Raw genomic sequence first — 20,985 nt, forward strand, 5'->3', positions numbered from 1 at the left:
GCAGACATTAATGGAAGGAGAAGCAGGACTGAAGGCAGCATTCCCTACCTCTGCTGAAGTTCATCTCTTTCCCTAGATGTCGCTAAATTTCCCATGCCAAATTCCATTTCCAGTCCCTGTGATACCAGAGCAGGTTCTTGCCTTTAAAACTTACCTTTTGCTATCAACTGCTTGACATGCTGAAGCACTTCTTGGGAAGGGCAGCCCACAGGCCTTGCCTCTCCTGCCCTGCCAGGCAGTTTGAAAAATAAAGCTGTGCCAGGGTGGGTAAGATGAGAGCATATTTATTAGTTATAAAATACACAAGGGAACACATTGGTTTGGTACAGTCCTGCACACACAGGAGCAGCTTCTGGGGACAGCAGCAGGCTCTGCCTGGCTCTGCCTGGCTGCTGTTGCCCCAGCACTGCTAACCCTGGGATACCACAGCCTCTGCAGAGCTCTTCCCTGAGCGGCTCTGAGACAAAGCGAACGGCAGCGGCTCGGCAGCATTAGCTGGACACTGATATTCCTCCAGCTTCAAGGGAACATAATGCTGTAGAGAAGCAGCTTCCTGATAAGCAGCATGATTAAGGACTTTAATCCAGGAGGGCTTGGCCTGTCCTTTATAGCCAAGCATGGCAAAACTCCCTGAAAAACAGACACAAAGAGAGTGACCCCGGCTGGGTCAGTTCACTGACCAGCAGCGCAGCACAGACTCCCTCCACACATCACAGAAACCTCTCAGCCCTTCCTTTTTTAACTTGGATTAAAGTAACAGAACATTTAGAATCACAGAATCATAGAATCAGTCAGGGTTGGAAGGGACCACAAGGATCAGCCAGTTCCAACCCCCCTGCCATGGGCAGGGACACCTCACACTAGATCAGGCTGGCCAGAGCCTCATCCAGCCTGGCTGCAAACACCTCCAGGGATGGGACCCAACCACCTCCCTGGACAACCCATTCCAGGCTCTCACCACTCTCATGGTGAAGAACTTCTTCCTCACTTCCAGCCTGAATCTCCCCACTTCCAGCTTTATTCCATTCCCCCTAGTCCTATCACTACCTGATAGCCTAAAAAGCCCTCTCCCCATTTAGGAGAGAGGGGGAAAAAAAAAAAAAAAAACGTGATGAAAAGTGGGAATGAGCCCTGCTGCAGCTGTAACCTCACTGCATCACAGCCCTGCAGGTATTTCAATAAGCTCAGACAGGTTCCCAGATGCCAGTTAGCAGGAATATTGTTTTGCTCCTTACTTTTCAATAAGGTTGGTTCTTGCTCATATTTGACTGCATGAAAATGGTTAGGCACTTTGAATCCTTCTTTTATTAGTTTACAGCAGTTTCTTCCTGTTATGCCTAACCTGACCCCCATGTTGACTCTGCTCTGGTCTCTGCTGTCACAGAGTACAAAGGCATTGTGTTCTCTCCCATTTTAATAATCATCTCTCGTGTTTATATTCTGCTTTCCATTGCAAAGCCTCCCAAGGCTATTTGCAGCTGGGTGGATGGAGACTATTCCTGTAAACACTTCTAATTTAAATAAGGTTTTACAAAGCCAGGCAGCAAGACCCCAAATCCCCCATCCCATTGGGGTCAAAAGGATCAGGTTTCTTTCACATTACCCCTGGCAGAGGGAACATGCACTTGGGAGAAATCCTGCAGTCTGCCACCCTCCCCACCCAGTACAGACCAGCCCTCTGTGTGATCACTTTTGGAGCTGTGAAGTCAAATAATGAACATACCTGAACCAACAGGAGAAAGCTGATGAAGCAGGACATAATTACCCAGACTGGAAAGCAAGGTAGATGTGGGGGTGAGCACCCCTGCCCTTAGTGACAGCAAAACAGGGGCAGCACATGATCAGGGCCACTGCCAGACACCAGCATCCCACCAAGGTGGCACCTCAAGGAGATGGCCTCACCCAGCACGTCCCTAGGATGGTGGTGGCCCTGTTTGCTGCTTTTTGTGCCCCAGGAGCAGCTGAACTGAGCTCCCACAACAACCTGGAAGTGCTGCACACATGTGAACATCACATTCAGGGAGGAAAGTTTGACAAAACAAACAAACAAAAAAAAAAGGATTGCTTTAATTAAAAAATTCCTTTCAAAAGTAGTCAGGGCTTTGATGCAGTAATGAATCAATGAAGTTTCAGGGTTAAAACAAAAAAAGAAACCCTCCAGTTTTTATTTTTAAAAGGATGGAAGACACAATAGCTTCTTGGGAATCAAGCACTGAGGTGGAGTCACTGTCTCTGCTCTGACAGCTCTGCTGTCCTTCCTTGCAGTGGTCACAGCAATGAACTTTGAAACTTGAACCAGGAACTGATACAGATTTCAGTGAAGCATTAGGGACAAAAAGGAGTCCCCAAACCCCCAAGGAAGAAAAGCTGGAAACAGAGACAATTTTCCATCTGCTTTCTGCATGTGAGATTGCAGATGAAATCTGCAGCAAGCCAGCTGCTTGTCTCCTTAATTTCCTTATCACCCAAATTATTTATCCAAACCTGGAGTCAGCTTTCCAGTAGGAAACCCAGCATGGATTTCCTGGACCAATAATACCAATGGTTCTCTTGCAGCAGTCCAAGGTAAAATTGTAATAACAACTTTCCAAAACCAGTGATTTTGCCTTCCTCCCATCTGAAAAAAACAAACAGCTCCTATTTCACTCCTGCCTGTTTCTTTTTCATCAATCTTTCAGTTTAGGATTGTTTAGGATTTTTTTTTTCTTGCAAAGAAGTTAAATTTTAGAGATGGAATCTTTACCAAATTATTTTCTATTTCTCTTTTTTTCCTTTTTTCCCTCTTTTTCTTAGAAAAATAATCTCCTTTTAGATGAAAAATTCTGCAGCATGTGGCTTCTCACTGATGAGATAGAGTTGAATCCCCAAAACAACTCTCCTGCTTCCCACCATGCCTAAGCCAAGAGGTTTTTAATTAGGTGATACTGGAGTACTGTGGTAGGAAATCTATTGGTAAGTGTTACAGAAGTATGTGACCACTTTTTGGTGGAGAAACACACCAGTTACCTTCAAGCAAAAGAAACATGGTAGAATAAATCCATTTACCTTCCTTGTGGAATGCAATAGGCTTTGCTGAACCTAACCTGGTAAAGACAGACATTTCAGGGCTCCCCACCACGGCTGCAGCACCTCTAGAGCACACCAGAACTAGGGACCTGAAAAGAAGGACAGTAATTACTGGCTGACTGCAAAACATGACTTCATGAAGAATCTGCAAGGCCTGCAAGTTCCAATTCAGAACCAAAGAGCTTGCTTGAGAAGGTGCTTAAAACCCTTTCAATCACATGCAAGCTTTCTAAAGTTTAAGGCTCTGTTTAAAGTTCCCAGATTAATCCTGGGCTTCACATGGAAGCCAACACAGCACAAATGGCTTCTGGGGAGTGAATCCCTTATGGGAACATGGCACTCATCTGCTGTGCAGTCCTGAGACTCGGAGCCATCCAGATCCTGGGTGTGATTTTCAGTCAAGCCTCAACCTGGCTTTTTTGGTCCTCATAGATGTGCTTCCAGATCCCAATGAATTTTACCTGCCATGAATTCCAGGCACAACTGGAATTTAGCATTTAGCTGAATGCCTAGAACTGCAAACCACACAGCATAATACCAGAAAATCATCCCAAATGCAGAGGTGTCCCATGGATATGGGCCCCCTCCTGCAGGATGGATACCTGTGTCCATGCTCATGTGCACAACTGCAGATGGAGTAACTCAGGAGCGTTCAAACCTTTGGTCATGGACTGCTCAGAAACATCCTGGGCTGGGAGAGTCTGTTTTCTGGTTATTTGACCTGCTTCTGCCAGCAGCCAAGAATTTATCTATAAATTTCTGTTTTTCCATGTTTGTGTGGCGACACATAAAACCACAAGGAATGTGGGACAGACACAAACGGAGATGATCTAGACCATCGCCAGGACACATGCAAGGTGAGAGAGCCCACAGGCAGGCAAGATCTGGTCTCTGGAAAATCTGGCACACCTCTGGTTTTCATCTGACACAAGAGGCAAAGCCAATCAGTAAGAGTAAACAGAAAACAACTCGCTTCAGAAATGGAAAACTGAATCACGGGCTGCCAGGAAACTGCTGGGAGAGGTGCACAGGATTGCAAATGTCACTGCAAGGACCTTATCTACTCCATGCTGGGAAATGCACAGGAGGAGTTGCCAGCTTTCCAGAAAACCTGTTTTCCTCTGCTCTAATCCCTGCACTCCTGGGAGAAAGGTGCTGCATCTCTTATTACCTGGCTGACATTTGGGATTTCTACCTATTTAATCTGCGCCAGATTTCTTCAGAGCACAGGATAGTTATGGAAGTTAGGAGACTTTCCAATCAGCCATGGGTGGCTACATGAACTAGGTCCTCAGCAACTGGCTTACCTCTCTTTTATAGCTGTTTGAACATAATCAGTCACTGCCCTGGCAGCATTTTCAGCAGTAACTGTGGCAAAGTGCTGCCTGCTCACGACTGCTCCTGAACATGCATCCAGCACGACGAAGAATATGCCACGGCGGCGGAACAGGAGAAGGGTGTCATTGATCTGCAACAGAGAGCACAGCAGAGCTCAAGGAGCAGGCCTGGGAAGCTGCAGACCCTCTCCCTGCCTCTCCCAGAAAGCAGTGACAAGCAAGGACATCAGGGGTGTACACCCTGTAATTTTACACGTGTGGTTGGCACAGGTGGAGTGACAGCACTCAGGGACGCTCAGTGGCAGGAGGAAGCAAGCCCCTTAGTTGTCAGTGGCATACACAAGCTGGGAAATGAGCTCATCTTAGGATGATCCATAGGGGAAGCCAAGAATCCTGGGAGTAAAATGCCTCGTTCATTCTTAATACAGTTTCTTTCCATGTGTGGGAAATGACTGTCACTTGGCAAAGCAGATTTGACCACAGAGCAAGGGAGAGGTGCTGAGAGAGCAGACAGGGGAGCAGAGGCACCATGTGGCCTTTTCTTCTTTTCCTGGAAATGTAAATATCAAACCCCAAAAAAATTCCTTCTTGGTAGGGCTACCCCAGTCCCTCAAAGAAGTTGTAGGACAAGTGGCTCCAACTCTCCTCCTTTCCTACAGCAAGGGCTCCTTCCCTAGGTTATACCTCTCAGGATGTGCCACCATGTTTGCACCCTGAGGTGCCAGGCACTGGTGCATCTCCCCAGCATCCCTGAGGACAGCCCAGTCTGCAAGGACACCACCTCCACCAAGCAGAGCAGCAGCACATCAAGGTCAGGCTGACAGAAAGCTGAGCTCAGGATACAAACCACAGACTGCAATCCACACAAGCTGTCCAAAGCCCCCAGGCACCAAGGAGCTCAGATATATCCCAACAGTCGAGATGTGTGGATGCCTCCAGGGAATACAGGACCAGAGTGAATGAGGGAGCCCATGGTTAGAAAGTGGCTTCTGCAAGATGTCAGAGGATGCTGAATGCAACAGGGGGGCAGAGGTAAAGTAATGTCTGGGCATGGTTGGCAGAGGGGAATGACAAAGAACAAAGATTAAATCACCCAGTCCTGGCTGTCTCATACTTCCCAGTCTGGGAAGTGTGTCAAAGTCTGGCTGCACACAGAGCAGAGAGCAATCACTGCTGCAGACTGGTCTGCAGTGAGCTGCTGTCAAATGGGACAGCCCTGTGGTGTGTCTTGCCCTTATCCACATGCTGCAGACCTGCTGAGGAGCCAGCACTAGAGCTCACAATGCCCCATGGGAGCTAGAGCAGGGCACTGCCACTCAGTGTCACTCAGTCCTTGGGGAAATTGGGATTAGAAATCTAAAACATTTCTGACTTTTGGCATTTCATTCAGCAAAACAAGGACAAAAGGTGCTTTGGTAGTGGGGGGTGCCTCTGCTTCACTTCTTAATTTCCAAACTACCTGCACCTTTTAAGATTTAAGGCAACAATCCTCACCTCTTCTTCAGCTGGGAGCACATGTGTTGGAAACAAAAGTGATGCATTGCATGAGAGCTGGGGAGAGGGCAAAGGAGCTTTGAGCATACTGCACCTGCCCCTGTGTGCTGCACACAGTGGTCTCTGCACTTCTCCACAGGTGAGGATGCTGCCTCCAGTAACACCTGCTTGCTAATGGGCCTGAATCAATTTTTGATGATGCAGTCAGTATACGTGGCAGGAAATCTGGGCTGCTCAGACTCCTTAGGGATGCTGTACCAGCTTTGCTTGGCATTTGTTAGCATTAATCATAATTCAGTAGCACACCAGCAGGAAAGCCTGGACAGCATCCTGGCAAGCATGACTGCAGTCACCCTTCACCACCTGGACAGACATACAAGGCACAGACAGCAACACCTCGACAGCTCCAAACCCCTTCAGTAGTGAAATGTTGCTATTTTTATCTTTCAGGGCAATGCTAGAAGAGAAAAAAAATCAGAAACACAAACTTGTTTTTTCCCCTCTGTGAAGAATGACTTTTGGCATGCTTTTCCCCCATTTCCTCTACATTGGAATGGTGGTGTTAATTCTTCTTCTCAGGTGATAAAATGCTTTTTTTCCCCCAAGAGCTTGAATCCTCATTTGAATAGAATGCAAGCTCCCAGTGACTTGAGCAGAGTTAATTGTAAGGCAGAACAGCGCACTTGCCTCTTGCAGAGGAACTTCCCACTCCCTTCTGCCAGGGCTCAGCAAGACTTTGCAGTAACTTGCCTTGGAGATGAAGTTTCCCCTGTTCAAACCCCAGTGCAGAAGCAATAAAACACAACATACCTTGATGAACGCAGATGCCAAGGTGTGGTTTTGGATGTCCATGCTGCTGAGAGACTGGATCTGGACCTTGACGTACTGGACTGAGGGTGTGCTAGTGATGGCAAGCTGGAATGACACCAGAGAGAGACTGAAAAGCTGGCCTGCCAACTGGCCCTCATCAGCAAAATGACAGCAGGTACCAATGCTCAGGGTAAGACTTGTATTTATCAGACTGTGAGCCTGGTTCACAAGTGAGTGCTCATTACTAGAACACCATTCATCAAGGAATTGTTACGTCTGATGGTCACCTTGACACTTAAGTTTAAAAAATTAATTTGAACTTCATCTGTTTTGCCTGGCTGTCAACTCAAGTGCAGATTTGCAAGAGCCTGAGACAGTTCTGCAGGACTCGGAGTGGGGCAAATTTAGAGTCAATGAGAAGAGAGCCTTGCTCTGATTTTCCAGTTACTCCCATTAGCCAGAGTTACTACTCCCCAGTCTGAAATGCAGCAGCAATGGCATACTTTGGAATTCAAAGCTAATCAACCTGACCCTTCTCAAGAGTCTTTTTCTTTTCTTGTTTGGAAGAAAGAAATGGGGTGGGGGGAAGGTGCCATGGATGTGCATCCACGTGGCTTCTAAACAGGCAATTTCTTTGAGGCTAATTCTGAAGCATTGTACAAGGAGCTGCAGAAGTTCACAGAGGTGCTGTGATGTTTGGCAGACTCAGGAGGGAGAACTCCTTATGGCTTTTCCTTATACACAGTGAGAAGGACCTGACCTCTGTGATTGCACACAGAGAGCACAGAGGCTGCTTGGGTTGGTGAGTACCTGTGGGGCCCCACAGGCCCTGCATGGTCCAGAGGGGTGCTGGGACACAGGGCGCTGGGCAGCTGCTGGCCTCTCTGGGAAGGGGTTGGTGTCACAGCTCCAAGGGTCCCCTGGGGACATATGTGCCATGATTTTAATACGCTCACAGCCTTGCTGAGAGCAGTAACTGTGTCCTGTCCGAGCCTCCCGGGCTTGCAGGTGAACAAAAAGGTACCTACAAATGAGAGCAAACAGAGGGATCAGAGCCCTGTGTGCTCAGAGGACAAGCTGAGCAGGGGGTCTTGCTAAACTGCTGAATTCTTGCTAAACTGCTGAATTGCATTAACCCCCCACATTGCCCGACCTCAGAAACCAACTCCATGGCACACCCCCTGCAAAATGGGTCCTGAAAGGATGTAGGTTGAGCTCCCCTCTCACCCTGCATGAGGACACCTGTAGCACTTGCAGCTGGTACACCTCGGGCAGCTGCCTTCACCAGGCAAGCGTCATGTGGGGCAGACACCCACCCCAAGCACCCAATGCTGCCCCAGGCACGGTAGCATCCCTGCAGAGGGAGAGCAGCAGCAATGCTCAGGCTGCTGAGTTCTCTGAGTTGTGTGATCTTGGCCCGTGGCAGAGCTCAGCCCTAGGCATGCATGACAAAAACTCAAAGGCAGCCAAGGTCTCCTGGCCTTTGGAGCTCTTTCTTTTTACCCTAGTTGTTCCTAAGCATGTTTTCTGTCGTGTCCATTCTGCAATTCAGGCTGAGCAAATTACATAAACAGCTCAGTTCAGCTTCAGATCAAAAAGATACAGGACCTTTAAAAAGGATTTTTCATTCTAGTTCTTTTAAAACTAAATATTTGTGTCTGTTTGCCTGGAAGAAAGAATAAGCTTGGCTCCAGTATGTGGGATTTAAAAAAAAAAAAAAAGGGGGGGGGAAACATCCCACTCATTATGAAATAAAGTCTGAAAAACAACAAGAGGAAAAGAAAAAAGCTAATCCTTTAACTTCTGTGCTCTAAAAGGCTAAAAAAGTCATGGCTGAGTTAGAGCTGATGCTGCCTAACTTAATTGTTAGCTCAGACAACCATTCCAGCTGCATGTACCAAGTCCAGATGGCTGCTGGCAGCTAATGGCTCTTCCCCCACAGACCCACAGATGTAACCATTTTCCCCACTATTCAGTAGTAAACAACCTGTTTACAGAATTGGGGCAACTTTTGGGTTTGTTTTGGGTTTGGGGAAAAAAAAAAGACAAAAATAAAAAAGAAGCTTAATTAGCAAATTGTTATTTCACAATTGCTGTGATGAGAGAGACCTGGCCATCAGCAAGGAGCCTGGTGAGCATCCTGGGATTTGATTGCTCATGTGTTATGGTTGAATGAATAAATATATCCCATCTTATTTTCAAATCTGGTATTTGTGGATTGGTTCCTGAAGTAGCTGCTTAGTCAGGTGAAGAATCATGGGACCCATGGTTAGACCACAAAACACTTTTTTTCCTCCCTATTTTTTAGCTGACTGAGAGCCAGTTTCATAACATGTTTTTTTAACCAAAGGTGTCCTCCAGTCTTACAAAGATGGTGCAAGATCCTTGGCTTCTCTTCATGCCTTCAGAGTAAGAGATGCACTGTGCTGCTCTCCCTCTTTTTTCAAAAAAGCCAATTTTTTAGACTCTGATGATTTTAGAAATCTCCCTGCTCGGGAACATGACGAAAGGGAAACTTCCCAAACTGTCTCAGTGTGGGAGCTGCAGCAGTCACAACAGGGCTCCTTTTCATGGCCTTTTGGGGTGCAATGCATTTTAACAAATACCATCAGCCACCTGGGCAACAGGGATGCCTCCTGGAGCTAAATCCAGCCAAGAAATCATCCATTTAATAACAACAATGCAAATCACTGCTTGGTGATACAGACTTAGACCCATGCCAGCTAAGTGGCCTATGCCAGGCCAGGCTGGATGTGGCTGTGAGCAACCTGGTCTTGTGTGAGATGTCCCTGCCCATGGCAGGTGGGGTTGGAACTAGATGACCCTTGAGGTCCCTTCCAACCCTAACAATTCTATGATTCCATGATTGTAACTCCAGCCTCTAAGTGCATTTTGACCTGAAATGAGTGAAAAGTGCATGCAGGATGGTGGGCGTGAATTTTAACTCTGAGATAGGGAAAGGAGGTGCTGGGGCTGGTAAGAAATAGACGCCGAGGGTTCGCTGCCCGCTCAGGGGCAACGCAGAGCTCACCCGGAGGCTCTGTCGAAGTAGAAGAGCCGCTCGCCGGTGCGGCTAAGAGCGCTGGCCCGGGAGGCAGCGGCGAGGTAGCGCCGCACGCTGTGCACCGTCCCGGTCCGCCGCTGGTAGATGTCCGTCAGCACCTGGAAAACGGCTCCCCGGGGGTAGCAGAGGGCGACACGCAGCCAGTCTCCTCTGCCGACAAAAAGGGGAACCAGGGGAGGGAGGGAGAGCAAAAATGCACTTCAGGGCTTGAGCACAAAAGAGACGGTCTGCAGCCAAAAGTACAGTCTTCAGGCAAAAACAAAGAAATGGCCTTTGAGGTTCTCTTCCTCCTTTAAAAAAAACACCCAACAAACCCAAAACAACAACAACAACAACAACAAAAAAAAAAAACCCAACCAAAACACAACAAAGCCCCAAAGCCAAAGAAAAGCAGAGGTTTTTTGCTTTGTCTGGAAAGAGAAGCTGCTTATTAGGAAAATCTGATCCAGGCACTCTGTCTGACCTCAGAGGACTCTGAGTCAGGTGCCAGGATGGCTTAAACCCAGAGATTTCCTCTCCCTTGCCTGGTAAGGCTGAGGCACAGCCAGTCATAGACCCACTGATGGCTCTTGAGGCAGCCATGGCCTGGTTTAGTTCACCCAAAGCCAGTGGGGCAGAGGGAACCAGCAGCCAGCAGACATTCACCAGGGGCACGGATTCAGGAATTAGAAAGTAATCTCTGACTTGAACCAGAGCCACAGTCCAAGGAGACCTCTGCTTCCTCCACTTCGCAGTGAAGTTTATTATTGTGGTTTCCAATAAAATCTCCCTCTCCCAAGCTCTTTCAGCTTACAGTAACAAAGGGTAAAGTTAAATCATCTTTTAACTGTTGTCCACCACAACTGTGGTATGTCAAAAAAAAAAAAAAAAATGCCACCCATGGCTTTCCTTTATCCTGTGATTTGCATCACCACCCTCACAGAGATGAAATCTGGCTCCAGACTAGGAATCCTTCTTACAAGGCTCAGAGCCAAATTGCAGCCATGGTGCAATTTGGATATTGATGGGAAGAAGATCCCAACAGCCTTTCCTGTCTGAGGGATGCACCTGTCCTGTGCAGAGCAGAAAGCCACAAGAAGGTTACACTTGCAGGGAAAAACTGAATACAAAGATTAATTAATTTTTTTTCCTTTCACCTTGTGACCCTGTGAGGTGGCTCAGTGTGCCACACCAAGGTGCCTGCCCCAGCGCTGTAGTTACCTTCCCTTCTATTACCAAAACCAGCCAGGCTTTAAATGTACTCTTTTAACTGCCTAGCTTCCTGGTTAAAATAGAAGAATATATATTTGGCTTAGAGAAAGACAAAATACCACCTCCACCAGCTCTCTTCCTGGGTCCTGCAGAGTCCAGGAAGATCCTGCCTGCAGAGCAGTAGGTGGGGAGAAACTGGTTTGACTTGGAGAAATCTGGGAAAAGGCCATGCCTAGACCTCTACTTTGCATTACACATGGAGAGCTCAAAAGCAAAGCTATTCCAGCCTTCTTCTGGTTTTCTCATTAAACCAAAACAGAGCTATCTGCAGGATGGAAGAGGGGACAGGCTGTTCTAGAATAATAAATCAAAGCTGCACAAAGACCCCTCAAGCTTAAGCCAGATACTGCCCTCTAGATTTTAACCAACTCCAGCTGTGTCATAACACAGCACGGCTAGAGGAACGGATATATTTTCAGATGATTTGGCCTCCAACTGGAGGAAATGAAAGAAATGCACCAGAGCCATGTTTGTGGAATATTTTTAGGACAGAGTCCCAAGACATTTGGCTGTTTCATAAGGGTGATTTGCATTGCGTTAGCACATTTCATGCCCCGAAGACACCGCCACAAAAAGGACTTGTCATCTCCCTCAGATGCTGGGAACCAGCTTTGGTGCTGCGCTACACTGACTGCCACCTCCCTGGGGAATAAGAGAGGCACCAGAAAAGGAAACTGGAGGGTGAAAGGCAAAAAAAAAAAAAAGGAAAGAAAAGGTGTGAAAAAGAAGCCTGCAGTTGCAGCCACCTTGAGCTGCAGGGTGTTTGGGAACAGGCGTGCTAGAGACCAGCGTGCATGTGAGCAGGCTGAGCCAAACACCCAAATAAATCATATGGAGATTGAAAAGATAAATGAAAAGCACCTACTGCAGAGCCTGAGGAGGAGGAGGAGGTGGAAAAAAGTACATTCCCACAACAAAGGGCTTGGGAGGAGATGTAGGAAGGGGAGGTTGTAGAAGGTATCCCTTGTGTAAATACAGGAGAGCATCAGGTCTCTTTAATTTAGCCCTATTTTGACAGCTCCCTGTTTAGCTCTTTACTTCAGTTCTGTTTCTTCAGTTTGCACAAAATCCTCTGGACACCCCGACAAACACCTGGCTGGGTGGCTGAGCTGCACTCCACCAGCTCCAGGAAAATCAGAGAGAGAGACATCAGCACTGCTGCAGGATGATCCACGGGACTCTGCCTTGCAGTTGGCCAGCTGATGGGGGTTAGGTGCTTCTTCTCCAGCCACTGCCATAATGGAGAGAGAGAAATGCAGCCCCAGGCAACAAGCAGTAATCAGGTGTGGGATGTCTTGGACATTGCATTCTAAGTTGAGTAGATGTGTGTGTGTTTTCCTCAGCCACTGTGCTGGCCACCAAGGACCTCCTGGCTGGATCTCAGGTGCAGGAAGCCTTCCTTCTCTTCAGAGTGGTCAATAAACTGTAATTCCTGCTTCACTTCTGTGCTTAAACTTCTCAGTTCTGCCTTATTTACCAGCTGCTAGTCTGGGGTGAATATTTTCAGGTGGAATAAAAAAAATATACATATATATTTGAACCAGCCTAACTCTCTTGTTCTGCCCCCTCTCAGTAGCAGCACATCAGATGGATCTCCACAGGTGCCCCAGGGGCTTAGGGACACACACAGCACTAGTGACAAAACACTGAACTCACAGTAGATCCCAAATGAGGAATTCAGAGTCATTTCAGACCTCTGCCTGAATGCCCTGGGAACATCTGTAGCTTTAGACACTCTTAATGCTTAAAGCACAGCACAAATAAAGAGGAAAATCCATTTGAAACAGAAGGGATAGAAGTCAGACTACGGACAAACAAAACGCTGTCCAGTGCAGCAACACACAGGACTTGTTCCTTTCAACTTCCATTCTTGGGTGCTTCTTGCAAGAGCAACAAATAAAAATAATTCCCAGGTGGAAAGTGTGGCTTGGGAATTAGCTGTCAGCTTAAGCAAAAGCCATACTGTTGCATGGAGACAATTAACCTGAGCCATCTATGGTATTTTTACCCCCAAATTAACTGTTTGCAAAGGTTTTTGGTTAATTTTGTCAGTAAAGGGGCATTCTTCTTTCCTTTTGTCATTCTTCTTCTTAATCAGACCAACATTTTCCTATGTGTTCTTATTTAAAAAAATAAATAAATAAAAATTAAAATTAGCATTTGAAGGGGAAAATGCTAAAATGCAGAGGCAAAATGTCAATGTTTAGTGGGTCCTAAGAGTTTCAAACACCACTTGGAAAGTCTTTGAGAGTCTGCTGCCACCAGCATGTACAAAAGCTGGCACTGCTGCCCCTCTGTTACTGCCAGTCCCCACGGTGTATCCCCTGCACTTTCATCAATGTACTCAACCTGTGCATTTCCTTTTGGAAAGGACTGGGTGAAACAAACCCAAGGAGCCTTTCTTTTTCTTTTTTTTTTTTCCCCCCACCAGGATATTGGCATTCGTAGTTCTGGCTCTGTCAGGTGAAGCAAAAACATCAGACAGAGCATTCAAAAAGTATTCTTGTGTTTTGGCAATGGACAGGCTTGCTGGGATAAGCAAAAGCGAAACAAAAAAAGGATGAGGGGAAGGCAAAAAAAAGCAGGCAAAAGGTTTCCTGTTCTTGGCCATGTGGAGATAGAGATCTGCACGTCCACACACACATACCTCATTTACAACCCTCAGAACATTCCCCCACCTCAACCTCAGGCTCCCAAAGGCAAAGGCACTCAGAGAAATGTGATCAAGCAGGCAAAAGGAGGGGAGCCTTCTGCAGGTGGTGGGATGTAAAGTGAGTCATGTAACTTGGAGATGAGATTTGGCTGGAGTGAACACAGAAAGAGTGCAAGTCTGGGACTCACTGCCTGGGAGAGGACAAATGACAGTTGCTCAGCATTGTGAACATGCCCCTTGCCCACGTCAGATGGAGCATCAGGCCTGGGCCAGTGGGTAGGATCTAGAGCTGGGGCTGCTGGCTGTGCTGGGTGGCACTGCTGGCTGTCTCTCAGCAAAGGGCACCTCTAAGCTGGTGAATATCATTCTAGAAAACAGCTCCACCACGTTAATGGACGTGGGGTGCGATGTAGCTGGTGGCCACAGAAGTGCACAGCCCAGCTCCCTGAGCTCAGTGATGACAACCTGGGCTAAGCTGATCAGGGAATGCTGCAGACTACAACTGAAAATGACTTTGTTTTTCTTTGGGCTCAGACAAACAAGAAGCTTCTATGCAGTGAGTCAGGCTCCCCCCCAAATGTTATTACTTACATCTCAAAACAACCCCCCTCTGACATTTTGGTCAACATCTAGGTGAGGTGAACTTTCAAAGGGAGTAAGATAGCTACAAATGTGAAACTTTCCTGTTCACATTATAGGAAACAAGCAGAAAGCTCCACGTGCTGCCTTGCTAGGTCTGTCTCTCACAGGCTAAATTTTGAACTTCACAAGACCAAAAGAAAAAAAAAAAGCAAAGCCACCATTCAGCTTCCAACCCATCCCAAGAACACATGACAAGAGGTCAGAGCTCCTTGCAGGATATGGCTGCCTTTTCTCTCCCCAAGAACATCTCCCAGCCTCACAAGCACTGGGCTGAATCTCCTCTGCCACACAACCTGCTTTCAGGACAAGCCACCTCCTCTCTAACCAGCATCACTGGTGGTGAAAACAGAGCCAGAAACACTCCTGCATCTCACAGGTGCTGAGGAAAGTGGAGCAAGGGCTACAAGGGACCTGGCCACATCATTAGCACTTTCTCCCACTTCAGACTCTTCCTTGAACCCATGTTTCCCACTGGCTCTCTGCAGCTGTTACTCACTCTTTCTTTTCTCTAGATTTTCATTTTCTGCCTTCAGCTCAAGACCATTTGACACTTCTAAACCTTCCACAATGACGAACACTGGGGGAACATCCTGCTAGTTTTTCAGGACTTTATTGTTAAGGACAGACTCTTCTAGAAGACAACTTGCTGTGAGGACAGGAAGAGATTTAAGTGGCTCACTAGCTAGAGTTATGGGCATTGGGATTTTTCACTGCCTTTCCTGAGTGCTGCCATTAGGAAATGCTATTAAAAAGACAAAAGCATAGGCCACCTCCTGATGGAAATTAAAGGACTTGGGTTTACTCATGTGCCTCCTTAGGCCAAACGAAGCTTTTTTTTTTTTTCTTTCCTTTTGTGAAGCTCAACAAATTAGAGAAGGGACCCAGCCCTGAGGTACATTTCTGCTGATACTTATGAAAGGAGGGTCTGACTCAGACAGCATTTGGCTCACAGACAACTGTATTCAAACAAAACAAAACAAAACAAAAAAAAAAAAAAGAAAGAGCTTCCTGCATTTCAATGCAGTACATCATCTTAGCATCTTTTTCCCCACCCTACATGCATTCATGGAGATTTCACTCCTGTTCCCAAGTGCTCTCTTGCTGACTGTTGTGGATTTTGTATTTTCCTGCTGTGGTGCCATCAGGTCAGGAGAGGCTGGTGGCTCTGAGGAGCTCCAAGTCTCACTCCACAGGCCAGAGGAAGGGTGAAAGCAGCAAAAAGCCTTCAGGTGTAATGTGCCAGGCTTTAGGGTGACAAGCAGCCTGGTTTGCCACAGGCATCTGGAGACTGTCTGATGCTCAGGTTGCTCTGATTCGTGCTGTAAATCGATCAGGTCAGAAAGGATATCTCTGCTTAGAGCCACCTTGTTAAACCTGGCCACTGCTATCAAGCCAGCTGAAAGCACAAGCCAGGCAGGGCAGAGAGCAGCAAGGGATGAAGGTGAGCAGTCAAAGATGGGGCTTTAGGATCACTCAAACATGGCAACATCAGCACCCACTTTGGCCCAGCTCTGCTAAAATGGTGCAACCTGGTGCCTGGTGTTCAGACAACTGTTGGAGCTTCTTCCCAACTGAAAAAAAAAAAAAAACCAACCAAAAAAAAAAAAAACCACAACACAAAACCAAACCAAACCAAAAATCTTGTGGCTTTTCTCCACAGGCTGACCTGTGGGTCTTGAAGGGATTTAAACTGACAGAAGGGAGTTCAAATATATCTGCTGACTTCTGTGTTGTGCAGATGATCAACTCTGCATTACAGATGCTATCAGGAGGGGCAGCCTGTGAAACCCAAGCTGTGTTTTCCTTATTATTGTTGGAAATAGTGCTGGTGTTACTTGTCTTGGATCCAGATCTGGGGATGGAGGTCAGAACTCCTTTACTTGTAAGAACAAGAAAGCAGTCACAGCTTTAAACTGATAGCTCCACTTTGAAATACTAATTTTGCCTTCCTGTGCATTTATCAGTCTGGGAAACAAGAGGAAAAAGCTCATTTAGAGCTACTCTGAGAAAAAATAACCAACCAAACAACCAACAATTTAGGAAATATCCATAAACTGGACAAGTCTTCAACAAGCACATTCTATCCTTGTCTTGTTATCTTTGTTTTCCTCCAGACCTTATGACTGCTAAGGAATTTAATCACAAAAATGGCAAGTAGTTAGAAGTATGAATCAGACTGGCACTGAACAAGAGCTGCAGGAGGAGCACCTACTGCACAGCACAACCAGAACAAGTTCCCCAGAGCCTCAGTGCAGACATGAGCTGCATAAGTTTGCTTGCACTGACATCTCCCCCTTTGGATGGGTTGCAGCATCCTGAAGGCTTCGTATCACCCAGCAGCCAAAAGCTCCACTGGTTTTAGTGAAGAATTCAGACACAAGCTCATTCCAGGCTCTCAAATGTTCAGATAATTCAGATTATTCACCAATAAATCTGCCAATAAGCCCTAGTGCAGAACTGTAGCCTAGCAAACCCAGGAGCTGAGCTGTGCACCTGTGCCTGTCCCTACATAAACACCACAAAAGGGGAGAGGCTGGACACATGCCCAGGCACACACATGGACACCTGCCCTTTTGGCTTGCTGCTGACAAGAAATTTGGCCCTTTCCTGATTTATTTTTTTTTTTTTAAGTCAGCTCTCACAAAGATCCAACTCCTGCAATGAGGCACCAAAGAAATATGAGCCTCAGTGTACCCCTCCAGGTGAAGCTGAGAGGGTGCTGATAAAGAGAGCTTGGGGAAGGCTGCCCTGAGCTGGCCTCAAAGCCAGCATCTGCCAGCAAGGGCAGCCCCTGCTCACAGGGCTGTGGCAATCTACCTACCCTCTTCATACTGTGAGCTGCTCACATTTCCCTGAATCCTCTCTGCTAAACTACAGCAGAGAGAGCCCTACCATGGGAAAACCTTTCCCTCTGAGCCTTAACAGGCCAGCTGTGAGGATATCTGCCTGTGCTCATTCAAAACAAGGAAGGGTTTAATCTAATTGCCACTGCTTTTCAGGCTGCTTCAGCAACACAGCTTATTACACTGTACTTCAGATATGTGCTTTGAGGAGATGTGACTCTTATCTTCAGATGTGCTGATAGCAGAAGGCAGCCTGGCTGGTTTGCTGAGCAGCACTTTGCTTGGAGAATAGCATTGGGCTGAGCTGCTGCTGCTGCTGCTGTGATTAGAAAATTTGCACAGGCACAAAGCCCAGGTCATTACATTGAAGGACTTCATTTCTGACTTTGCTTATTGCACAAAGTGCCAATCTTTTCACACTTTGCCAGCACTTGAAAGGACAGGCTTAGCTGCAAACAGATAATGTTTTGCATCCTCTTGCCATCCTTTCACCCCTCTTGGAACAAGCTTGATGTCTTCTGCTTCAGGATAATGATTTTGAGGAAAGCCCTTAACTCAGTCTGACAGATAATTCTCATTAAAATAAAAAAAAAAGCCAAGAAAACATACAAACAAAGCTCTGAGGGGGGCAAACCACTCCAACAAAGAAAGGAAGTCCACAGAGAAGTGTCTGAGGTCTTTGCTCATGAAGGCTTTACACACACTCTGTGCCTCACAAGACCAACCCTCAGCAGATCTGCAGTGGCTCTGGGGAACACTTCACTCCTCATCATTAAAATTCCAGCTGGCATTCTCCTTCTGTTCACTTGCCAAAACTTCAGAAGCTACTTATCCTGCATTACCTCTCTCCAGAAGCATCAATATCCAGTTGCCTTCTCATCCTCCCAGGGAAACTCCCAGCCATTAGCCATCCAGCCCTATCTGTAGCTGAAAGAGGCTTCTCAGCTGAGACAGCAACGTTCCCAGCAGCCTGCAGCTCTCCACCACACCCTTACCTCTGCCCATCAGCCAGCTAGGGACACAGCTGCCCTGAGGAATGCAAATGAGCACTAGAAGGGAAGTGGGGTGGCTTACAGAGCTCATCTGAGGCAAGCTGGGTGCCTTACAGAGCTCATGTGAAGGAAGCTGGGTGCCTTACAGAGCTCGTCTGAGGCAAGCTGGGTGCCTTACAGAGCTCGTCTGAGGCAAGCTGGGTGCCTTACAGAGCTCATGTGAAGGAAGCTGGGTGCCTTACAGAGCTCATGTGAAGGAAGCTGGGTGCCTTACAGAGCTCGTCTGAGGCAAGCTGGGTGCCTTACAGAGCTCATGTGAAGGAAGCTGGGTGCCTTACAGAGCTCATCTGAGGCAAGCTGGGTGCCTTACAGAGCTCATCTGAGGCAAGCTGGGTGCCTTACAGAGCTCATGTGAAGGAAGCTGGGTGCCTTACAGAGCTCGTCTGAGGCAAGCTGGGTGCCTTACAGAGCTCATGTGAAGGAAGCTGGGTGCCTTACAGAGCTCATCTGAGGCAAGCTGGGTGCCTTACAGAGCTCATGTGAAGGAAGCTGGGTGCCTTACAGAGCTCGTCTGAGGCAAGCTGGGTGCCTTACAGAGCTCATCTGCACCAGATGGTTGCAGATGGCAGCAAGGGGAGATGCAGCAGTTTAGTTTGGTTTATCTGCATGTTTTGATGGAAGTGAAGGAGCTGAAGAATGCCTCTAAACACAGCTGGGATCAGTGCAGAGAGGACACAGGTACTGTGCTGTGCCTGGTGTCCTTCTCCACTGAGTAAATCCACCCTAGCGGTGCCTCTGAACTCACTGGCCTAGATTTGCAGCTGGCAGAAAGCAGTGCTGCCAGTTTCAGCTGAGTCATGTGAATCCATCCCCACCCCAGGAATCCTGACATTCCAGGCCCTTCACAGACACCTGAACTGGCAGAGCCTCTTCTGCCTCTTCCTGCAGTGCTTCAGTGGCAGGCAGAGTGTTAACCCTGCAAGCATTCAGCATCAGTGCCGTGCCTGACCTCCGAAGAGATCCAAATCCTGGTACACATCTCCCTGTCAAATTCCTTATTTCCCCTCTGACCTTCCTTCAGCCAGTGCAGAGCAAAAGGCTCCAGAAGCATGAGGGCTGCCTGGCTGCAAGGGCAGCATTCTGGATGGCTCCATCCATCACTGGACAGGGACAAGAATAAAAAGAGCTTCATTGTTCTCTCAGGTTATGGCTTTTTTTGGCAGGTTATTCAGTGTTTGGGAATTTGAAAGAACAAACAAAACTCAAAGCTACTTGAGACAGGTAAAAGTCTTCCTTGACTTTCTAACTCTGATTACCCTGGGCTCCACAATCTGAGATTTCTTCCAGAAATGATTGGAGTTCAGTGTTTAATGAAGGTCAAACATGGAACTGCTTAGGCAGACTCTTGTTTTCATTCAGATTGCTAAATCCTCCTTAGCACCTCAGTTCCTTTGTAGAATAAGAACAACTAAGGCTGGAAAAGACCTGCAGGATCATCAAGTCCAACCATAACTCAACCACCATGACCACTAAACCATGTCCTGAAGCACCACATCTACAGCTTCTTGAACACCTCCAGGGATGGTGACTCCAGCACCTCCCTGGGCAGCCTGTTCCAACCCCTCACCACCCTCTCACTAAAGAAGATTTTCTTCATGTCCAACCTAACCCTCCCCTGGCACAACTCAAATCCATTTCCTCTCATCCTGTTGCTGGTTACCTGGGAGAAGAGACCAACACCAGCCACACTCCAACCTCCTTTCAGTTAGCTGTAGAGAGCAATGAGATCTCCCCTGAGCCTTCTCCAGACTAACCAACCCCAGCTCCCTCAGCTGCTCCTCATATGATGCCCTCCAAACCCCTCTCCAGCCTCCTTGATCTTCTCTGGGCACCCTCCAGCACCTCAATGTCTTTCCCACACTGTGGTGCCCAGAACTGAACCCAGTACTCAAGCTGTGGCCTCACCAGTGCCCAGAACAGGGGCACCATCTCTGGACACGCTGGTTTTGATCCAGGCCAGGATGCCCTTGGCCTCCTTGGCTACCTGGGCACACTTCAGCCACCCACCAGAACCCCCAGATCCTTTTCTACCAGGCTGCTTTCCAGCCACTGTCCCAAGCCTGTATCATTGCCTGGGGTTGCTGTGACCAAAGTGCAGGACCCAGCACTTGGTCTTGTTAAACTTCATTCCTTTGACCTCAGTCCATGGCTTTAACCTGTCCAGATGTCTCTGCATAGCCTTTACCCTTCAACAGGAATCCCATTCCTCCATGGTTCTGCATGCAGTGGACACTTCACCAAGACCATGGCAGCAGCCTTAGCCCTCACATTAGTCAGCAGCCTTAGCCCTCACATTAGTCAGCAGCCAGCATGCTTGAGGTGCACACAGAGCAGCCACACATCTCATTCCCAATTATTTCTTAGCAAGATGCTCTGAATGAAGTGAAGTAGAACTGTGGTTTTCCTTTGTCACAGTATCTTTCTTGTTTGTAGCTCTCCAAAACATAAACCTTGCCAACTTTTTCTGGGTCAGAGAAACCTGCAAGCCTTTGCCCTGTTCCCATAACTTGTTTCACATGAGACAACCACACTGTGGTTTGCAGTAGTAAAATGTAGTTAAGTTGCTGCTTTAAAAAAGAGCTAAATTTCAAGCTGAGTTTTACCAGAACCCAAATGTTGCCTTCAGATCTGAGCCTGTGCTTGAAGACCCTGGGCCAAAGCTTTGGCAAGTCTCAACTGGCACAAGTGAGAGAGTAAGCAGCAGCTGCCCCACTTGGCTCTGCAGTCACAAGGAAATAGCTGCTCATTGTAAGAGGCAATAACTGCAAAGCTC

The 20,985-nt window shown here is 47.4% G+C and overlaps 1 protein-coding gene across 1 annotated transcript in view; it reads right to left on the bottom strand.

The window, feature by feature from the left end:
- Positions 1 to 409: 409 nt before the first annotated feature.
- LOC128971985 (cell surface hyaluronidase-like) overlaps positions 410 to 20,985 on the bottom strand; it is a 55,397-nt gene continuing 34,821 nt past the window's right edge. Inside the window, 6 exon segments of the mRNA XM_054387745.1 lie at positions 410 to 630; positions 3,046 to 3,155; positions 4,374 to 4,534; positions 6,708 to 6,812; positions 7,518 to 7,731; positions 9,739 to 9,921. Of these exon segments, the coding sequence (XP_054243720.1) occupies positions 410 to 630; positions 3,046 to 3,155; positions 4,374 to 4,534; positions 6,708 to 6,812; positions 7,518 to 7,731; positions 9,739 to 9,921 (994 nt within the window).

This window comes from Indicator indicator, chromosome 16, assembly GCF_027791375.1.
Source record: "Indicator indicator isolate 239-I01 chromosome 16, UM_Iind_1.1, whole genome shotgun sequence".
NCBI classification, from domain to species: Eukaryota; Metazoa; Chordata; class Aves; order Piciformes; family Indicatoridae; genus Indicator; species Indicator indicator.